Genomic DNA, 21,893 nt, shown 5'->3' on the forward strand with positions numbered 1-21,893 from the left:
GTATGTATGAAGGTTTATGTTCAATTGTTTAATCTGTGAGATGGAATGGATAATTATGAGTTGTACTAGGACAATACCATGACACAATGAATATAATGAGCTGAGCTTGTATCGTTATTGTTTCTGTCTTCTCCTCACGACATTGTGTCCGTATTAATCGTGCACATGCGCGGACGTTTAGCTTTGCGTTGACAGTGTTGCAATCGAGTGAGTGAGTGAGCATGTATCTCGAAGTGTCCGGCCAAGATGTGCATGAGAGGTGCGTGACTGTTTGAATTGTTTACGGAGATTTTATTAACTTATTGCTTTTTTTTAACTGTTCTAATTCTCTATTTTACGCATGTAGGTTAAACATGAATTGGCAGTCGAGAGTGCAGACCTGTGAGATTGGTATGCTGAGTTTTCCGCCTCCTCCACACCTTCCGCCACCGTCATCAACCCTACATCTACCACTGGAACAAGTGTGTAGCCAGCCTCGTCATACAACACCAATGCACCCAAGACCACAGTTAGTCCAGCAGATAAACGACTCCACTTCCACTAGTCGGCAACGTATGAACCAGCAAACTTCAATAGTTTCTCCGCCAGCTTCGTCATCCCGCCAGCTACCAGTAACCGTTCCCTACCCATTGCCGTATTATTTTTCGCAAGCTGAAATCGACATGGTTTTATATGACTGCGCGCGAAATCCATTCAATGACCAATCTCCAAGGCACGCCTTGTCGGGCCTCGGACTCAAAGATAATGGTACGTACTAGTTATGACTGTTTCATTTTAGAGCCCAGAAATTTCATTAACCTAACCTGCCACTATATTTATCGCTTATTTTACGCATTTATTTCAATCTCTAACTCGAATCTAACCATCTGTGATCGTAAATATCTTTATCGGATGATCAACTAACCAACTTCTTTTAACCAGATCATTTTGTGTCAATTCTTTTCGAAACCGTTGAACGAGATAATGTACTTTGTCGTACAAGTTACGTTATTCTGAGTGTATAAGTATATTTCTGAGGAACCCGGTGCGTTAACCGAAAGTAACTTTACCCATACGTCGGCGTGATGCAAATCAGTTAGTAACGGCGCTCTTTGTTGTCCATCTTCAAGTCATTGATCTATGATTAACACTTTATCACCGAGAGAATGGATTCCTATTAAGGGGGATTACGAAAATCATGGTGCTGTGTGTATATAGTACGCTATCGCACATGTAGACGACGCCCAGACCCCAATTACTATTATTCACTGGTCTGAGGATGAACCGAAACGGTAGTAATGTGAGCCACGCCCACGAGAGGGTCCGATCTTAGGTCGCAATCCGGTATCGTGGCTAGTAGTGATTAGATTTAACGTTTTAACGGGAGATGCTCCTCAAAATAACTACTCAATCGATGTGCCAATGGGTTGCTGAATATCGGGGACTTTCGGGTACTAGACTGAACAGCGGCAGACCAACGTTTGTAAGTATGTTGGTGACAGCATATCTCCCATCAAGTTTTTTTTTCGACCGCTATAAGTTATCCACTAGTGTCACTCGTCATTGATAAGAATAGAACACAATTAAAAAAACCGCCCATCTCATCAACCTCATTATCCGCTATAGATAGTACACAGTGTACGCATTGTGGAGGAGATTATCCGACAGCTTGTTGGCAGATTGAGCGTTGTATGTATGTATGCATGCGCGTGTCAGCTTATCCCTCTATACTGAATCCTCCAAAGATGTACAAAGTCCGGAGAAGCACCTGTATTTTCAATAAAGCAGAGGATTACGCGAGACAATGCTTTCACTGTGTTAACTTAATTATGGCTTTTTAGTGTAGCACTCACAGTCAGATAAGTTGTTCTTTTAATCTCAGCACTGAAGTTCATAGTTGAGTAAACGTAATCATCTATGCAATTATCGGCCACTAAACTTCCAGCTTCTTGTTGCTTTCCGACGTAGCATTCCAATCAATGAGATAAACGAGTTAAAGGCGATATGCTTCAAAGTAACCAGAAGCACATATCTACGAAAAATCACCTTAAATGGCAGAATTCGTGACATGTGTAACCATAACCGGAGGTGGAAACCGAAAACCTATTTTCTCATAAAATGCAATAAATGTCAGGATTACAGAAAAAGAAATAGCTGACTGACACATCGGCAATTGTATTATTAAACAAACCACCAGAAGCAGAATTCGCTGAATTAAGTTCCGATAAGGAGCTGATAGTTTGAACCACAGGGACGTTTAATTATCGTAGACCCTCACAGTGACAGCCCGTGTGGTTTGTCGGTTGATTCGAAGCATTTATACCTGGCTGAATTTGATGCGTCGGGAAATCTGTCAACATAAAAGCTGCTCTCTAATTGGTCTGACTGTTAGATTTTTTAGTTGTTTCGTACTTTTTTTCTGTATGTATTTGTATCTATTTCTACCCCACCCCATGAGCATGTGTGAGTGTTATTTAATAAGTTTTAAACTGGATGGTGGAATTCAGACATGTGCTTAGTTTAAACCAACTCGGGATATGGATAAAGATAAGTTATTATAATTTCATTCTATGATAGTTGGGGGAGGGTCGTGAAAGCAAAGACATATTCAAGATGAACGACATTCGAAAATATTGAAATTGCGAATTTATATTTACGTCCATCGAAAGAGCCATCGGGGAAAACAAAAAAACGTAATTGTTCGACCTGGCAGGTCGAGAGTTAGACAATGAGGTTGGCAGGAATGGCCAAGGATAGTACAGCAAACAACAATTTCGGAGATTGTTTAAGGAGAGAGAACTGTTATGATTTAATTTTTTGCTCATCTGGTGAACTGAAAAGAGGGACGTTGAAAGTGGATTGGACGCGATTTACTGCGAGAGGGACCTATGCGATATACTGACTATACAAATTGAGAAGCGACGATGTTTCTGACATCATGGCGGTCAGGACATTCCGAATGTTTTGTTGTGGGCTATGCTACGATCCTGACATCTCCAGGACATTCAGTGTTATTGTTTGGGTTATGCGTCCTGTGGACAGGACTGTGAGCTATCATAAGACTCCGTGCGCGTTATGCTCCACAGAAACATAGTATATATATATATGTTTTCCAATCAGTCTGAGCAAAATATTTTCATTTCTCCAATTCATTGGCGTAAATAGCTGTGCCACCACAAATTGTGTAAAGTGATTACGGTTGAACTTTCTGAAAGTTGAAAAATATGAACAGAATTTTGAACAAAAGTTGCGGCCTATAAATACACTTTATAATCATTGATTCCCCTTGGAAGTAATTTCAGTGAGCAGAACTTATAGAAATTGGCACATTATACAATAATTTGAATATGTACACAACTAAAATACGATAATTCGTGATATATCCGGTCGTAATCATGCCCGACACATGGGTATTTCATGAATACACACTCGGCCTCTTAGACGCAAACCTGTGGATCAATACCGACACACAATTCAACGCGTCTTTTCAAATTGGCCAACAAACGATTGCAACGAATGAAACATTGACGATTTCTTCCTTCGTCAAATGGTGTAATTGCTATATTTCCGAATAACAGCAATAGTCCTATTTAACCATGACCCCCAATCAATTAACTACTGCAGGAGCTTCTCCGGTTATTTGACTTCGACACTTAGACGAACGCATAATGTATATTTGTTATAATTATATTAAAGCAACCCGACATGTTACGTGTTTGCTCGATACATTGTAATTTCTTTTAGTTCGATTTACGCCAGTGTCCGGAGCTGTTTATTTTTGCAGATTTTTTTTATTCGCGATTTTTTTCGGCTTATTCCGTTTTCTTCGGTCCTTTGTTCGACTCTATCTAAATGCCTGTAACAATCTCTATTGAAAATCACCGAAGCGAAAAATTGGGAACACATAACACCACTGGTTTGGTAACACTACGCTAAAGCCTGGAACATTGTGGACGCACACGCGCGTTGTTTTACAAATGGCGTAGTAGTACAAAGACTTTTTTCGGACCAGTTGAAAACAGCTGTTATTACTTCACTTCGTCATATCTCCCGCCCTTCAATCATTAAAAAAATAACATTCTGTTATTTTAAACATAAATATCGTTCAGTTTGTTTCTACTATGTTTACACCAATGCGTGACTTTTTCACGTGATTCACATTACGATTTGTTATCCTAGTGTATCATTCCGACCACGTGGTACTAAACAGATGTCGAACTCCATACAGTTTGCAAGCTACATAAAGAGTACTAGCACTTTGATAATCCATCTAAATTCATGACAAATACTAGTATCACCCAACAGCCTATTCGACTTGTTGCACTTGTTTGTCTTTTATATCGGACGCCGCGGCGTTGGCTTTCGAATCACACGCCCATGTTTCATTAATTTGGTCACAATTTCGCAATAAATTTCTGCGTGTCTCGAAGCCTTAGTCTGAGTTCTGGTAGAAGATCCCGGAGGAGCTTTGCCCAGACTGTCGACTCTGAGTCGCGCCATGTGTATGAATTGAGATTAGATTCATGCTAAATAACACAATGTAGACACCATTTGTACCGTCTTGTTGCCAAACAAAACTTAGCTTTCAGGTTGGCAAACCAACCGGCGTTTACATGTATTCAGTCTGTCTCGCATTCAGTGGGATTACAGCATCTATAGTATCACTTTAATTGGAAGAAAACGCGACATCAGCGGCAGCCTTTAATGGGACCGGTGTTTTTCTAATCTTCCGACTTCTCTTCTGACGTTTCATGTGCCCGTAGTTTCCCCCCAGGGATGCCCGAGGCGACGGTATACCGACAGAGCACGGCCCTATAGAACTGTAAAGAAATTACTTCTAATCTGTTATGCCTTGTATGTGAATAGTCCGCATAACGGTATCTATTATCGCACGGTAAGCGATAAGGTACCGCCACAAGCACCGTAACTTTCCCGAGAAAAACATAAATTTTAAACAAGCTATCTTGTTTTACAATTTTGTTTGCAAATGCGTGCTCGTTGTGGGTACTGGAATACGATACCCGAAAAGCCGCTGACAAAGATAACCTTTTGGGTCAGTGTCGAGTTTTCTTTTAATGTGGTTATTAAAATTACATACACTTTTTTAATGTCATATCTAGTCTTCCACTAGAAAAACTACAAATCTGTAGTTTGTGTGGACTCACAATAGTCATGTGATGTACAACTTATTCAACATTGAAATGTCACATTATTGATAGAATGAAGTCAGAGTGTATTTTTTGATCGAGATTTATTGTATAAAAACACGCTGAACTCGGCTTAGATAATTCTGAATTTTAAGAGTGTTGATTATCGAGTTTCATATTTCTGTTGGAAAGCACAGGATGCAAAGAATGACCTCCCTCCCCCATCCCCCGGGAGCACCTCTGACGGTTTTTGATCCTACGCTAGCTGGTATATACCCCTTCCTAATTTATGACTTTGAGTCAATTATGCTAAAAATTCCGAAATCAGTCCTGTTAAATTTGTCAATATAGCTTATTTTTGCCATCAATTTTACCAAAAAAAAACCATAAGATTAAAACAACTTTTGAAAAAGAAAACGACAGCTGTTTTTAAATGTTATTCATATAAAACTGATATAGAAAAATTTAACTAACAAACTATTTGATCAAAACGCACGAGAGATACCCTGGAACAAAATTACAATATATCTGGAAACCCATGAAATTTTAGTTCGCTATATACGTTATATAACGCGTTGGTTTGTGTGCGTCTAACAAACTAACCAATACCACCCGTCTAATGGTTTCCCCGCCCATGTCTTTTAGGCGACTCAGAATTCTTGAAACACTGATAATTGAGATCTCTCCGGCGATTGTTTTCCAAATACATAAGACAATGACCGTCCTATTGCAATTAATTTGCCAAACACCAATTAAAACGCCATGATTGCTAGTGAGATCATCTCTAATGATCGTATATGATGAAACAACGCTTGGATATTCTTGCATCTTTTTAAGTACTTCTTATTTCAACAGTTTTAGTGCTGTATATAATGTGCCACATTGTTCTCAATGGTTGACCAAATTGAATCCTTGAAAACGCATTATGATTTAATTCTTTAAATTTAAATAAATGGATTATAAATAAACATTATTCTAACCCAGGAGATCGACTTAACACTGAACGGTGTTAGTATTGGCACGACTTCGGGTTGTCAATCGCCGTGAAGACCTCGCATGGACTAGTAAATCACTCAAGACAGTTATCTATAAAGACCGCAAATTGGAAAATAATTGTTTATTTGTTAAAGTGTTGTCAGTTTTAAGGATTTAAACTCCAAACATGTCAGAACAGGCCAAACTAACCTGAAATCGCAACATCCGTCATTAGCCATGTTTTCGCCCAGTGATTATTTCAAAACATTACGCCACTCTTCTAGTTAATTGCTTGACTGATTGTTAAATAAACGCTGAAATTACTAGTACCATGGCAATTTGGCAAGTCATATACCCATCTATTTACTACTATTTATAAGCATTTAAGCAGTTTAAATGAAACGAGTTTCTTTCTCTCCATTCCCCTCATTCGTCCCGTTCATAACCCATCGCACGGGATCAAAATACAAATAAACATGTTTTCTAAAGTGTCCGGTTCCGAGCCGCCACACTAGGATCTCATCCGTAATATAGTTGAACGGCAGATGTGCCGGTCTTTACAAACAATTCAAAGACTCGGGAAATACATATTCCCAAAAGGAAAATTCCGTGGACTTCTATTGCATTTATTGTATCTATCTATTTTTTTTAGCTCCATTCTTCGTTCCATGAGGCATTCTGCGAACGGACCACGCGAAGGTTGAAAAAAAAACGTTTTTCTTTTCTTTTCAATTAAAAAAGTGTTCTTAACTCGGGTAATTTTATTTTTATAGATGATTTATAGATTTATAGAAAATTTCGCTGTCGGGATTATAGACTCTGCTATTCGAATGGATCTGCCAGGCCTGTTGAGTTTGTCGACTAGAATGAGATTTAACAAAAATATCATTCTCAGTTATTGTAATACAACCTACATTTCATGTATAGTATCTATCTACGTGACGTCATCTACAGTTGTGTACGTCAGAATGAAACCAATTTTACTAATTGAAAAAGTGCTACCAAATACGATAATGTTAACGTAATACCATCTCTTCCCTGGTTATTAGTGGTATGTCCCAAAGCTAATGTTTCAAGTTTAACGTTTGACTTTATTGGTTGTCGCGCAGTGAAATTTAGCCCGGGAACTAGATCAGTCTTGATCGTATTTTCATATTATCGTAATATGTGGGATATATATATAGTACTCGTGCAACTGAAGTGTACATAGTGAGTTGGCACACCGGCTGACGCTCACTGCGGTTACAGAGCACGTACAGTTACCTACGCATGTACAGACGGTTCATATTGATCGTCTGTTGTTAATCATCAATATTGGAGTGTTCTCGAACCTTGTATCCCACCACTCACAAGCCCTGTCTGACAACAGTCGTTATGCATCAGTAGTTTCCCGCTCTATGAATGTTTAATTCCACGCTAGATTCCAATTAGTATAATTGTAGGACTTCTAGTTTCAGTTTACTGGTGTCGAGCAGCTTTCCCCCCCCCCTCGGACATAAGCATTTCTGTGAACGATTGAGGGTGTTTAAATTTAGTTAATTATTTAATTAAATGAGGATTCGATAACAATTTTAACAATTAGTCAGTGCAATTATATGGGACTGTCTTTAGTGTATATATTATTAAGATGTTTCATGATTAAAATAAAACAGTGTAAAAGCGTTTGTGAAGCTTTATCTCGTTAACCAGTATCGTGGAAAACCACAAGAATTAAAGTAATAGTCGCCATGGCCGGCACACGTTCTAGTTTACTCTAAACAATCAACGTAGTTTACTCGCGTTGTCGCATAGGACTCGCGTACGTCGTAATGTAACGACTGCGATACTCCATGATAATTTATGGTTATTGAAACTGACTACATGTATGTTTTCGATATATTTGAACATTTTTGTGTGCGCTAATTATGCTGAATGTGGATATATTTGATTTGTTCATTTATTTCCACCATGATCAACCAAATTTGAAATTTTGTAGTTGTTGCGGTATTGTCAATGCCCACTAAAAAACGAACATCGTGACTAGAGCGTCCCAGCCTGAACGAGGTCCCCTCAGAGCAGAGTGGTCTACTGTATACGAGGTCTTCTACTATATACGTGCTCCTCACACAGTACTGTGGCTCAATCAAGAACTATCCCTCCCATTCACGGCGTATTTTTCATCCCGCACGTTGCCAGGCGTAGTTTTAGAGGCCCCTGAAATAATAACTTATCCTTTTAGTGAAACTGAGTATGGCTTCAAGGATTTTATCTTGGCCTCGAAGAAAAGAAATCTAAACACTATGACGTGAAAGCGATTTCCTTGCTTGCAATTGTTTCACTCCGCCGCGATTCAAACGCTTTTAAAGAACAAAGTTGTTTTTATCAACAATCTCGCATAGAGTGGGCCTCTATGTTAATATTTATACGGCGTCCTCGAATACACGTTTGTGAGATAGATCACATTTAAACAGAGAAAGGAAATGTGCGTGAAGGAATCTAATACCGTCAAAGCGACATCAGAATAAATAGTTTTGGAAGCGGATCGGAAGAAAGAGAGTAGGCAACGAAAAGAGGTTTGCAAGAGATAACAACTTGCTCCCGGTTAAAGCAACAGACAAAAACCATCATGACAGAACCGTGTTGCAATATAGTAACAATGTATTAAATTGATAACAGAATGATTAAAATTTTAAATTTATATAAAAATAATACAATTATTATTATTCACTTTTATGGCCTATCCGCGTATGTCTATGGCCTACACTTGTTGAATTACTGGCATGGATTTGAAGACAGCAGCAAGATGTTCGTTATTATTTTTCAAGAACGGTCAGATGGCCCATAGTTTTATAAGATGTATTATAATTTCAAAGATTGTTAACTGCGGACTCGATAACGTGTCCGGATCCCGCCGAGAACTGCTATAGCCGTGACGGGTCATACAGAGCGTAGTCGCAAACGTTCAGCCGCCCCACAACCGATGATGTGTCGACTTGTCTACATCGCCTTGACTGCGCAAACCTTCGAACCTTCGCAAGAAAAAAAACATATTTAGAATACATTTGCGAAAGTAGGCTATTTTACACTCCCTTGAATTTAAAACTTATACTGAGACAGGAATAAAGCAAATGACATTTACGCGGTTATTTGTCACGTCCGAGGACACCGCAAATTAAAACGTTTCCTATTTATTTCGAAGTAACTCTGAAGGGGTGCCCAGACGGTGAAGCACTCCATAGACACGGGCAAACTCACCTTGATCACTAACATTCCAATCTCGTATGTTTACGCCTTAATCGACAATATCAACAAACGATCTTTGTTTGCAAACTACCGTGAGCATGATCAAAAAAACGCCGCAGACATTGATTAGGAGAAAATTCCATAACTGGAATGTACCGCCCTCATGTGCCTTCAATTGCATTTATAGCTCACAAATTAGGCTCCTAACAAAACACAATTATTTTACACTCGAAACTATTTAGAAAACAAATATTACACTAATTTGTCGTTGGTATATGCGAAGGTATTTTCACTACGGTAGGTGGTGGCGTTGGACGCATGTCCCGTCTTGTTTCCGTCAACACCGGCATAGTTTAGCTTTATAAAACACCACATATTTTCATCAATTACCAGGCTTGGGTTCAAAAGATGTTATTTTCATTTTATTATTTTTCCATAGAACGTTCCTCATTCCGCGCACCGAACAAACAGCCAGCTGCAAATGGAGTATATTCTAAGACGAGCCCATTTAACGGAGTGACATCCTCTTTGGGTCTGGACACCACGCCATTTGACATTCCAGAAGGTGAGCGGCTCACACAAAGTCTTATTCTACGTGATTTTCCGCTCTCTTTTAGAGCGACCTACAGTGAGTGGAATGTCACACGGGTAAAGCGCAACTGTCGTCGTGTTCGCTCATAGACCTTAGGCTGTATTCCAATATTGTTTTTTCGCGTTGAGGAATGCACTCTTTGAGCACACGTTTTTTTTTTTTTATTTCTTAAGCGATTTATATGTATTGGACTAGTTTCTAATATACGACACCAATTTGTAATAAAAAAATTAAAGTGCATTTTGTTTCTTGGGATACCAAATACTTATTATTGTGAAAGTATTTCACAAATATAGGAGTAAAAAATAATATATTCTGATTTGTAAATTTAAATGATAGAAATATAAGTTGAACATGGAAAATAAAAATAATGGACGTTGATATTTTAGGAAAGCAATGACGTCACATATGGTAAATATGTGACGTCATTTCTTTCCTAAATGATGCTCGACAAATGATTTTACTATTATATTCTAATTTTATACTAGTATATGTTTTGCTTTTCAACAGGGATAGCAATTTATCAAACAACGTTTGCTGGTTGTATGCACTACGGTGTTTTCTGCAATAAAGACGTCATCCCGAAAGGTACTCGGTTCGGTCCGTTCGTCGGCAGAACCGTTCACACTAGCGAAATTAAAACCAACGATGATAACACTCACATGTGGGAGGTACGTACTTGTTGCCCTAGCGCTTCTTTCTCGTATATGCCGCCCTCTAGCGGGAGTTTTCGGAAACTATTTAATTCTGTTTCTTAATATACCGGTAATTTTATTTTAATGTTTCAGATTTTCAAAGATGGGAAACTGAGTCATTTTATCGATGGTCGAGGAAGCTCTGGTAATTGGATGAGTTACGTTAACTGTGCTCGGTACGCTCAGGAACAGAATCTTCTTGCAATCCAGTCTGATGGTGAAATCATGTATGAGACATGCAAAGACATACCAAGGGTAGGAACCAACATGTCATTATCGAAATATATTCGTAGTTAACTTATGTGACTGGTTAAGTCTATTAGATGTTGTTTGCTTTTGTATCTAGTTAAAATTTGTTAAATAAATTGTGATTCTTTAGTCAAATATCGACATTATTCAGGCACATGATCAGTTGTATTTGTTGTCTCTTCAAAGCTTGTCATCAATTTCCAATTTGATTTACTCATACGAATGCTAATGCCTAGTTCAAGCTAGTTAAATATTGTTACATCTGGTTCATTCTAGTAAAATATCCAATGTTTTATCGGGTTTAGTCTGTTTCATACTTGTTATTTCTAGTTCAGGCTAGTTGAATATTGTTACATCTAGTTCATTCTAGTAAAATATCCAATGTTTTATCGGGTTTAGTCTGTTTCATACTTGTTATTTCTAGTTCAGGCTAGTTGAATATTGTTACATCTGGCTTATTCTAGTGCAATATCAATTGTTTTATCAGGTTTAGTCTATTTCATTCGTGTTATATCTAGCTCAGGCTAGTTAAATATGGTTTGTTCTAGTACATTATCCATTGTTTTTTTCAGGTTTAGTCTATTTCATTCGTATTATACCTAGAGTCCAGGCTAGTTTAATGTTGTTACATCTGGTTTATTCTAGTACAATATCATTCGTTTTATCAGTTTTAATCTGTTTCATTCGTGTTATATCTGGTTTAGTCGTAATGCTCTAGTTTAGTCCGGTTTACGCTTGTTATATGTAAAAACATGACGCCGCACTGTATGTACATACTTATTCACACAAGCAGCCATGAATAGTCGTAGTCATGGTTACTGTCTTTTCACCCCAGGGTCAAGAGTTGTTGGTTTGGTACGGAGATTGTTACCTCCAGTTCATGGGGATACCAGTGGCTTTAAAAGAGATGGCGGATGGGAATACAGTTGATGACAGCACAGCTGAGAGTAAGTAGTATTCTCATTAATTTAGAAAATGTAGTGATAAAAGGGAGAAACGTACATAGAAAATATATCGAAAAAATCTTTTTCCTATCACTTTTTCCTCTGAAAGACGTATTATTTTTAAACGACCTACAAGATTGCAAAGAATTGTGGGTAACCACTGATGCCAAACTGGGAATGATATTACATAACAATCGATTAATCATCAATCATCCAAATCAATCAATCTACCATCATTTTCTTTGCAGATAAAGAAGGCTACGCCTGCGAACGCTGTGGTAAAGTGTTTGCGTACAGATACTATCGTGACAAGCATTTAAAGTACACGCGATGTGTGGACCAAGGCGATCGTAAATTCCCATGCCATCTTTGTACTCGTTCGTTTGAGAAGAGGGATCGACTCAGGATACATATACTGCATGTACATGAGAAACACCGCCCTCACAAGTGCACAGTTTGTGGCAAATGCTTTTCACAGGTGAGTTTAAGCGCCCTCTACGATTCAAACAAAGTAGACTATTTTTTAGTTTCAAAACACATTGTGACAATATGAACATTTATTTAAAGCCGTCTTTACCTGTGTATACGTCAGATGGCCATAGCGTGTCATTGTTTACAAACAAGCGTCTACCCATGAGCCTTTGAGTTTTTAGCGTGTGTTGTTATCGTCGCCTGGGACTCAATTCCCACGATAGCGCAGATGACGACCCTCCCGCTTGAAATGCTGCGAGTTTTCATCCATGTTAATAATCATATTTTTTTCATTATTCTTCAGTCGTCAAGTTTGAATAAACACATGCGAGTTCACAGTGGAGAGAGACCGTACAAATGCGTCTATTGTAGCAAGGCCTTCACTGCATCCAGCATTCTAAGAACTCACATCAGACAACATAGTGGCGAGAAGCCGTTCAAGTGTAAACATTGTGGGAAGGCATTTGCATCGCACGCTGCGCATGACAGCCATGTAAGAAGGACGCACACTAAAGAGAAGCCATGCGTGTGTACGGTCTGTGGCAAAGCGTTTACACAGTCGTATGAACTGAAGTTTCACATGAATATGCACACGGGTTAGTAGGTACATAATGTCATCTGAAAATATTCAAACAAGTTTTGTGTTCATGTTTTGTTTCGTCTTGTATTGTGTGTCATAGTTGTCAACAACGTTATCACTATATACATGTACTAATATCATCATAGTTATTTCATGCGATCGATAGAAACGTGACCCAGTTCATCCAATCAGCACGCATAATTTGGGACATGGTCTGAAATACAAGTTTAACCAGGGTGAAAACTTTATGTTACGATATCGTACTTCTTATTGATAGACTGACTTCAAATTTCAATTTTTTTTCAGGGGACAAACCATATCAATGTAAAAAGTGTGGTCGCGGATTTTCTAGCCCGTCTTCACGTGATCGCCACTGTATACATTTTGATTGCTCGGCGTCCCAGGTGATAAAGTGTGTACGAAGAGACAGCAACGCTGGCAGCTTGGAGTCGACTACATCGTCACCAAGAAGTGATATCAGCGGAATCAGTGATTATCTCAGTAGCACGCCACGCGGTGGATATGATCCTGTCAGCGATGACGAAATAGACGTAGAAAGCATCGATTTCACAGGGTCTTATGCATGTATTCGTAATTCAATTTCAACTATGTAAAATAAACTCTATCACAAGAAGGTGATCATTATTTCTATGGGGAGGAGGTGTTCTGGCAAATCTGTAAAAGAAAACAGATATGCCAATCTGGGTAGATGAAGGATCGTGCAATGTATTGCAAAATGAAAAATGAAGATACTTAAAGCGCGGTGTTCGTCGCGCAGCGCGTGTTCGAATTTCATGTAAATAACAATGTATTTTACACGCGTTTCATACGTCGCTATGAGTCCATATCGAACAGGACGCGGCGTGACGACCACCGCCCTTTAAACTCCCTTAGTTATGCAATTCGCATACAGGGTGGATTGTTGTTGATGGACCCTCACAAAATATGTTATTTTGTACTTTTAAGTGTATTTCACCATCCTCTGGTGCACGATTCCAATTAGAAATAACTTAAATACTGAAATTGGAAATTGATTTAAAGTAAATTAATTTATTTGCAAAATTAATGACTATATTGTATATTCAAGAATTATGATAAAAATGTGTTAGTTTATTCATTTATATGTATTTTGTTCATTCAGAATAAGATTACACTTTCTTCATATCAATATTTAATTCCTAAACAATAACTCGAGCAACATTCTTAAATTTGTATATTATTTGCTGTTTTGATAGGTCAGACTGATTTGCATATCACGTGATGTAGTAGTAGCCAATCAGAGACCACATCTTGAACATCGATTATAATATATACCTACTCCCTAACATGCTGTAAATTGTCTACACTATGATATGCGCCCTCTAGCGACAGCTGCAAATTACAGAAACATATGCTGGTTAGCGGCGACTTTTTCCTTACACGCAAAACATATCATTGTCGCAATTGAGGGTGGCATGTCATAATTTTCTGTGGATTCTTTATGGTACGTAAAAACCCTCAATAATTAAAAAAAAATCAAGTAAAACATAAAAATAATTCAATTCAGGGCACCATTTTTCAAGGTAGTACCGGTACACAATGACTTGTAGTTTTTGAACAAGGTATTTCCAACCTTTAGACAGCAGGATCGGCCAGCTTTTTGCAATAAACTCTGTTACATTTTTGTTTTGTTTTATTTATTAAATTTTTGTATATAAAATATGGAGACTCTGCAGCTCTATAGCTGTGAGAAGTTTTTTTTATAATTATTCAATCTTTTTGCACATCATGACATGTAAATACATTTGGTGACCATACAAACAGATTGGAGTGGGGGTGGGGGGGGTTCAATTTATTTCGTTCGTCCACATATACTGACACTGAAAAGCTAGTCTATAATTAAGTGTTCAAGTTACCCGTACAGTTGGAGAAATTGTAATGTTTTGCTTTTTTTTTGCCAATTTTACTAACTTTACTTCTCAATACTTTATGTGACGACCCCAATGTAGTTATCCAATGAAAATCACCTGTAATGTAACCTTTGACCTCAGCTGTTACAGTTAACCAAAGTAGCTCCACCCACCAAACAATCAGGAAATAGGTTACAATTTGTGCCTAATAACCAATCAGGAAGCAATTTGCATATATCATTCAATATAAACCAATTGGGAAGTAGCTTATCAGTGACTATATTTGTAATTTTCTCCAACTCGCTTATATTGCAATAAATAGAATGGAATGTTTTTAAAGTATTTCTTCTAAATAAAGGTTAATAAAGACATTATCTAGTGTTATTTTAATATGTCCAAATTTGGGCATTGCATGTCAATCAAGGTAACGAACATTACTTATATGTGCTTATCTTTGTCAATATACAATATATCAAACAATGAATGTCAAGTTCAAAGTCAAGTTTAGAAACTTGCCTTGACTTATTTGGTACATCACTATTAAAACATGGAACACTCACCATAAATTCGAAATTGTTCAGATAAATATCAAGTCATGGGAGCCACATGTATTCTACAACAGACATATCAACTGAATGCAACATGAATGGACCCCTTCCCCCTTCTGTCGCTAACTTCACCAGTCTCGATTTACATTAGGTTCTCTTCGCTTTATTTGTCGGTCTCAATTTTCAGTGTAACAAACACAGCAACAAGAGGGCATCTGTCGATATTTGGACATGATTAGAAAGCTGGATTGACCAATTATCGGATTTAATGGGTCACTGCCTTTGCAAGCACTCACCAGAACATATTTGACGAAGTAGTTTTGACTTTCCAGCAACTTTCATAAAGGAACATATATAATAATAGCAGAATAATATGACTTCGCCCTGATGTTAATGGGATATGGACAATTTTTTTATTCATTTACATCGAACCGAGAGCGAAAATTACTTCCACTGGTTACAAAGATCTATGCAAGGCATATCATTCTGTCAAATTATTTTTCGTGTTTTAGCAGCGTGAAAACAATCACTGCGAGCCCATTTAATCTCCCTTACTCAAATATGAAGCATATTTTCAGGATTTCAGTTTCAATTAAAATTAAAAAACAAATCGAAGGAGTGTGCAATAATGAATATAGAAATTAATTTCTACAATAGTGAATCACAAAGACACAAGTTGAAACCCAAATGATGTATTTTAGAAAACAGACATCCGAGTCAAAAGACTGCCTTCCATCAAACACCCCCCCTCCTACACACAATGTCAGTGAAGACACACACTATAAGTGTCAAAGTTCATTCAATATATTCATTTAGAAATGCAGGACAGAACATTCCACATTGGAGACGACGGGAGTTGTCACCCTAAGACCATACACTGATACAGGCCTCTTGCAGCCGACAACATTGACCCGACAGCGTGTTTACTTTCGGTGAATGAAAAAGATTTGTATTCTTACCCTCCTCAAATTTTTTCTTCAGATTTAGATGTTTCAGAAAATCGAGCCCTGGGGCTTAGAAATCCACGGAATTCCGCGGAAAATTCTCATCCCTGTATATGCGAACGTAACACACACTATTGGATGTCATAAGCGCCTTGAGAAATACACTATGTTTATCAGTCAATTTGAAATTTTCCATATCCATGCAAGCTCCATTGTTTACCATTCATTTTTTGTTCTAACTATGATCAATAGATATTACTAGCATTATAGCTAGGCATTACTAGCATATAGCATGAGGAACTTCACATATATTTCACACTAGGACTGAAACAGATACAAACAATATATGCGATCTGTACAAATTTGACTGTCCCATGTAGAAATGTAATTATTGTGGGTTTTTTTAATTGAATTTAATAACACTATTTGAATATGCTGCACATCAAATCCCAATGTCTACATCAACATTGGTGATATGCACGGATAATATTTTGAAATCCTTCTAACATTTCAAAACTACCTGTACTACTATAATTCTAGATACAATGAGAATATAAATTTACATCTCTGCTGTGTGAACACTATAAAATGAAGAAATACAAATTATTTCATACAATAGCATTAGATATTCTATATGAAACTTGAATATCATGACATAATTTAGATCTGAATAATAATACTTCATATTACAATGAAAAAAAAAATAACAATTTTACAAAATAATGTGAATATTTCAACTGGTGGAGCTGGGTATAGTTGGGTAACTCAAGAAATGCCTACTGTGGAGCTGGGTATACTTGGGTAACTCAAGAAATGCCTACTGTGGAGCTGGGTATATCGGTACTTGGGTAACTCAAGAAATGCCTACTGTGGAAGCTGGGTATACTTGGGTAACTCAAGAAATGCCTACTTTGGAGCTGGGTACACTTGGGTAACTCCAGAAAAGACTACTGATGAAGCTGGGTAAAATTGGGCACCTCAAGATATTTTTACTTCATTCTGAAATGTCTATTGTAGAGCTGGGTTAACATGGATAACTCCAGATGTTTTCAGATCCAGATTTTCTGTGGGTAGAATTCGAACCTCACAAATACGTGTGATCAGTTTTGCTTCTGACCTACTGACATAAAAATCTATATTCGTTTAAAAAAAAACAATCAAATGAGCTAGAATATAATATAATCAATAATCTGGATGGAAGTGTATCTCAGGGACTATAAAAGGGATTACTTGGATCTAGCTGTTTCTCATCTTCCTCAAATGGATTATTACTTTCTTGTTCAAATGGGTTTTTGCTTTCCTCAAATGGATTAGTTGGTTCTCCAGTTAAGAATGGATTAAGGTGATCAGGAGTTCGTTGCGGTGTTGGCTTAGGAGCAACTCTATTACTGACTGTCGCTTGACGATTTTCAAATAGTTTCGGTTTCTCGCTAGGTTGGACAAGAGCTTTACCCCTATTTGTAGGTGGTGTGCGGCTGACAGGCGGTGTGCGGGCAGCAGGAGCTATGCGGCTGCTAGGTGGTGTGTGATGTGGCACAGGTTGCGGCTTGGCAGCTCGCTTGCTACTATCAAATGCAGCAACATGCTCTGTAGGTTTTGCTGTGTGTCTACTGCTCTCAAACGATGATGCCACGTGGTCGGATGATTTAGTTGAGCGCTTGCTGGTTTCAATTGACATGACAGGATCTTTGGATTTAGAATGCCTAATCCCATCAAGAGATGTTAGAGGTTCTGTCTGATTGCGACTACTCTCAAACGGAGAAACGTTATCAGTTCTTCTGACGGCTGGGAATGGATTGATTGGTTGGCTTTGTTTATGTCCCATCAGCTGATCACGTTGAAGGGTGGGGTCGATTACAACTCTCGTTGGAGCAGGTTTCTTCTTCACTGGCATTGAGTCAGTCAAAAGAGTCACCTACAAGAAAACAAAGACACATACAGTAAATAAAGAGAATATCTGTGTGAGAACATCTATGGGTAAACAGAGACCACATACAGTAAAATACAGAGAACACTTATGGGAGAACTAACTAACAGAGATCCCACATGCACATACAATAACTACAAATAAGGTAGAGAAAAACCATAATCTAGAATTGATGTTATGACATCCAATTTGCATAAATCTGAATGGTAATGCGATACATGGATGCATGGAATGTCACATAGATTCTAGGCGTTAGTGGATAGTTAGGTATTTATATTTACGTTCTCCACCATTACTACGTATAAAAAATTGTGAACATTGAACACCTGGTATACTGACAATTCATCCAATCACAGTTAGACATTTATATTTACATTCTCCACCATTACCACGTATAAAAAATTGTGAATATTGAACACCTGGTATACTGACAATTCATCCAATCACAGTTAGACATTTATATTTACATTCTCCACCATTACCACGTATAAAAAATTGTGAACATTGAACACCTGGTATACTGACAATTCATCCAATCACAGTTAGACATTTATATTTACATTCTCCACCATTACCACGTATAAAAAATTGTGAATATTGAACACCTGGTATACTGACATTTTATCTAATCACAGTTAAACATTTATACTTGCATCGCCATATATGGAAGTCAAATTTTAAATGTACCGTAACCTTATCACAATTCTACTTCAATCCTGAACAATTAAAACCAAAACAAAATTCCTCTAAAATGACTACCGGTAACTGACACCAGGTGGTAAGTTTTCTGCGTTACATCATAAAACGTCTTGCCTTAATTCTTCAGAAATTTTAAAACCACTTTGTTATAAATTCTGGTTTCTTAAGAAGGAAAAACAAAAGTTATATTTCCAAACCAAATCAAGCCATCAAAACAATATTTAATTTGGCATTTATGAATAAAAGTCTGCAATCAATTACTGAGTAAAGAAAAGAGCTTTCTGATAAAATGTTTTTGTGCCAGACAACAGAATTATGACAAAGAGTGTAACTGTTGGTGCAATTTAAACTGTACATATATGTACATACACAGACATTAATAGACCCTCAGAACCAATGTCGCATTAGTGAATGAGAAATGTCTTTCCTGTATGGCACACTCACCCAGGGAACAGACCAATTCTTTTAGTGTTTTGTCCCAAGTTGGACAAAGCACTAACTTCTGATTAGAAATATTAAGACTGGATAATTGCTACTTATGTAAATTGAGCGCCTATTATGTCCAATGTATGTACCAAGTTTGAACAAAATCCATCTGTAAACAGCAGAGATCCATTTCCATAATAACAGAAACGCTTGATTATTTTTAGCACCCTCAGCCATTTTGAACCAGATCATAAAACGAGTAGACGTGGATATGTATCCCAAGATGTATGATGTAATTGTGAAGTTTGAATGTGATTGGACCAGGCATGTCAGCGATACAGGTGGTCGCACATACACACATCACAGAGATCAAAACATAAGTCCCTATTTTTGGACAGTTTTCGAACTGAAACTAATAATAATTATAAAATATTAAATTTATGGGTAAAGGAGAAAAAAATGTTGGAAGAGGGGGGGGGGCAAGATTAATGGTTCTCTGTTCATGATGAAATTCATCTACACAACGATTGTCCTAATGTAGTAACATTTGTATCACTACATTGAATCACAGCTAAAACAGTAAAAGCATTTATGTTAAATGGGATTTAATTTAACTTTTTGTTATAATATTCACTGCAGCAGTTCACAAATTCACACATTCTTGAGTTATTTATATTTTTCATGTTAAAGCCTGGTAGTCTCATATAAACAAATATGGCGACTTTGACTGTTGCGCAGATCAAAGAGTACGAACTGAGACGTTTCCAAGCTTTAATTAGGTAATTTTCATGTGATTGGAAGGTATCGAAAGAGTCACCGGCGGTAATCAGTGCAAGTCGCGCCCAGGTCAAACCTCATACTTGTGATTTCCATTTGAAGAGCGCATTGTATTGTGGAAAAATCAATATTTATCAACACAAATGTCGCACATACACAGCGCGACGACTACCGCGCTTTAATTTAATTTATGGAATTTGAAGCAAAGTGAGTAATTAATGCAAGCACTTTGGATTTCAACTACACAAATAATATTGGTGTTGCACAGGTCGTGTGGGACCCATATTGGACAGTACATAGAATGTGACACTTAAGTCCCAGTCATTGTACATAATCAAATGACTGATGGAAGAGCTGCATAGTAGGCTCCAAACAAGCCTACTGAAATTAGAAAGTAGGCATGTAAGAAAGACTTATTACCTTGTTGAAAACACCTCTTCCAAAATAGTCGGCTACAACAGAGAAGCCATCAGTTGCTCTATCCAGCTATAAGAAAAAGTTACAAAAAATGATTTAAAAAAATCAGGGATTAAAATTCGAGATGTGGTGTATTCGGCTTCGCTCGGGAAAGTACGGCCGCAGGATACATCGCATCACTCGTGAAAATGACTTCCATACGCAACGAAAGCCACGGGGAGGGTGTGGGGTTCTGTCATATTACAATACATCATTGCCCATAAACTACTGTAGAATACTTTATTGAAGGGATGCTTCGGTGAAAATAAAATCCAGCGAATATACCTTTTCTCCCATATTTCACATTCAACATATAAAAAATCAGTGAAAATAAATCCCATACAAAACACATTTCAGTGAAAACTAATTCCAGCTAAAATGAAGTACGGTATTTTACAGTAATAACAATATACCAATGTTCAAAACTATAACTCTACACCACAATTACATAATTTTTTGTTTTCAATTAAAAAATTTTGTATTAATTTGTTTAAAAAAAAAACATTTGTAGAATGTTTCACCACAACTTTTGAAAACCAAGATGTTTACCTGGTGATGAAACTGTTCATGTAAGTCCTTGCTGTGTTCCTGTGCGCGGATGATATCCAAGACCTTCCTATTTTCAGACATGCAAGCCGGACACTCTGATTCACTCTCAGCGTAACCTTCAAAACAACTATTTGATAAGGAAATAACATTTTTTTCATTTTAATATTAAAGTATGGCTTTAGTGCATCATGGGAAATGTAATATGAATGGCTCACCCATCATTATTATTATTTTCAGCCTAAGATTCACAAGGTAAACAATCCTGGTAGACCCATTGTCTCAGCATGTAATTGTCAGACTGAGCACATAGCTCGATATTTGGATTCAATGTTGAGACCAATTGTTGCGTCACAGCCTACGTATGTTCAGGATACTAATGATGCACTTAGGAAACTAGAGTTATTTCGTTTCACACCGGATAAACCCAGATTTTTATTTTCTATGGATGTAAAATCACTTTATACATCTATCCCGCACACTGATGGACTGTTGGCTTTACAGCATTTTCTGAATAAAAGGGCAGTTAAGGATCCTCCTACGTTTGTGTTGATGCGCCTAGCGGAATTAGTTTTGAACGGGAATTGTTTTTCTTTTAATGGAAAACATTATATACAGAAACGAGGTGTGGCTATGGGCAGTTGTTTTGGTCCGAGCTATGCATGTTTATAAATGTCATATCAAGAGTTAATTTTTTCGTCCTTTCAAGGCACTAAACCTGAATTTTATGTCAGGTACATTGATGATGGCTTTGGTGCCGTGTCAAGCAGTCGGGATGAGTTATTACAGTTCATTGACTATGTTAACAACTTTAATCCCGCCATACA

The 21,893-nt window shown here is 37.5% G+C and overlaps 2 protein-coding genes across 2 annotated transcripts in view; one reads left to right on the top strand and one right to left on the bottom strand.

Moving 5' to 3' along the window:
• Positions 1-353: 353 nt before the first annotated feature.
• Positions 354-13,598, top strand: LOC100373135 (uncharacterized). The gene is made up of 8 exons (XM_002739240.4): positions 354-747; positions 9,763-9,888; positions 10,426-10,586; positions 10,704-10,865; positions 11,695-11,806; positions 12,052-12,281; positions 12,579-12,870; positions 13,161-13,598. The coding sequence occupies exons 1-8, from the start codon at positions 354-356 to the stop codon at positions 13,466-13,468; spliced, it is 1,785 nt and encodes a 594-aa protein (XP_002739286.3). The 3' UTR covers positions 13,469-13,598.
• Positions 13,599-15,681: 2,083 nt separating this feature from the next.
• Positions 15,682-21,893, bottom strand: part of LOC100373284 (vacuolar protein sorting-associated protein 11 homolog) — a 49,876-nt gene continuing 43,664 nt past the window's right edge. The window contains exons 24-26 of the mRNA XM_078013085.2: positions 21,070-21,196; positions 20,485-20,550; positions 15,682-18,150 (exon numbers count right to left, since the gene is read on the bottom strand). Coding sequence (XP_077869211.1) covers positions 17,443-18,150; positions 20,485-20,550; positions 21,070-21,196 — 901 coding nt within the window. The 3' untranslated portion in view covers positions 15,682-17,442. The remainder of the gene's footprint in view (positions 18,151-20,484; positions 20,551-21,069; positions 21,197-21,893) is intronic.

The sequence above is a fragment of the Saccoglossus kowalevskii genome, chromosome 14, assembly GCF_978046115.1.
Source record: "Saccoglossus kowalevskii chromosome 14, keSacKowa6.1, whole genome shotgun sequence".
Taxonomy (NCBI): domain Eukaryota; kingdom Metazoa; phylum Hemichordata; class Enteropneusta; family Harrimaniidae; genus Saccoglossus; species Saccoglossus kowalevskii.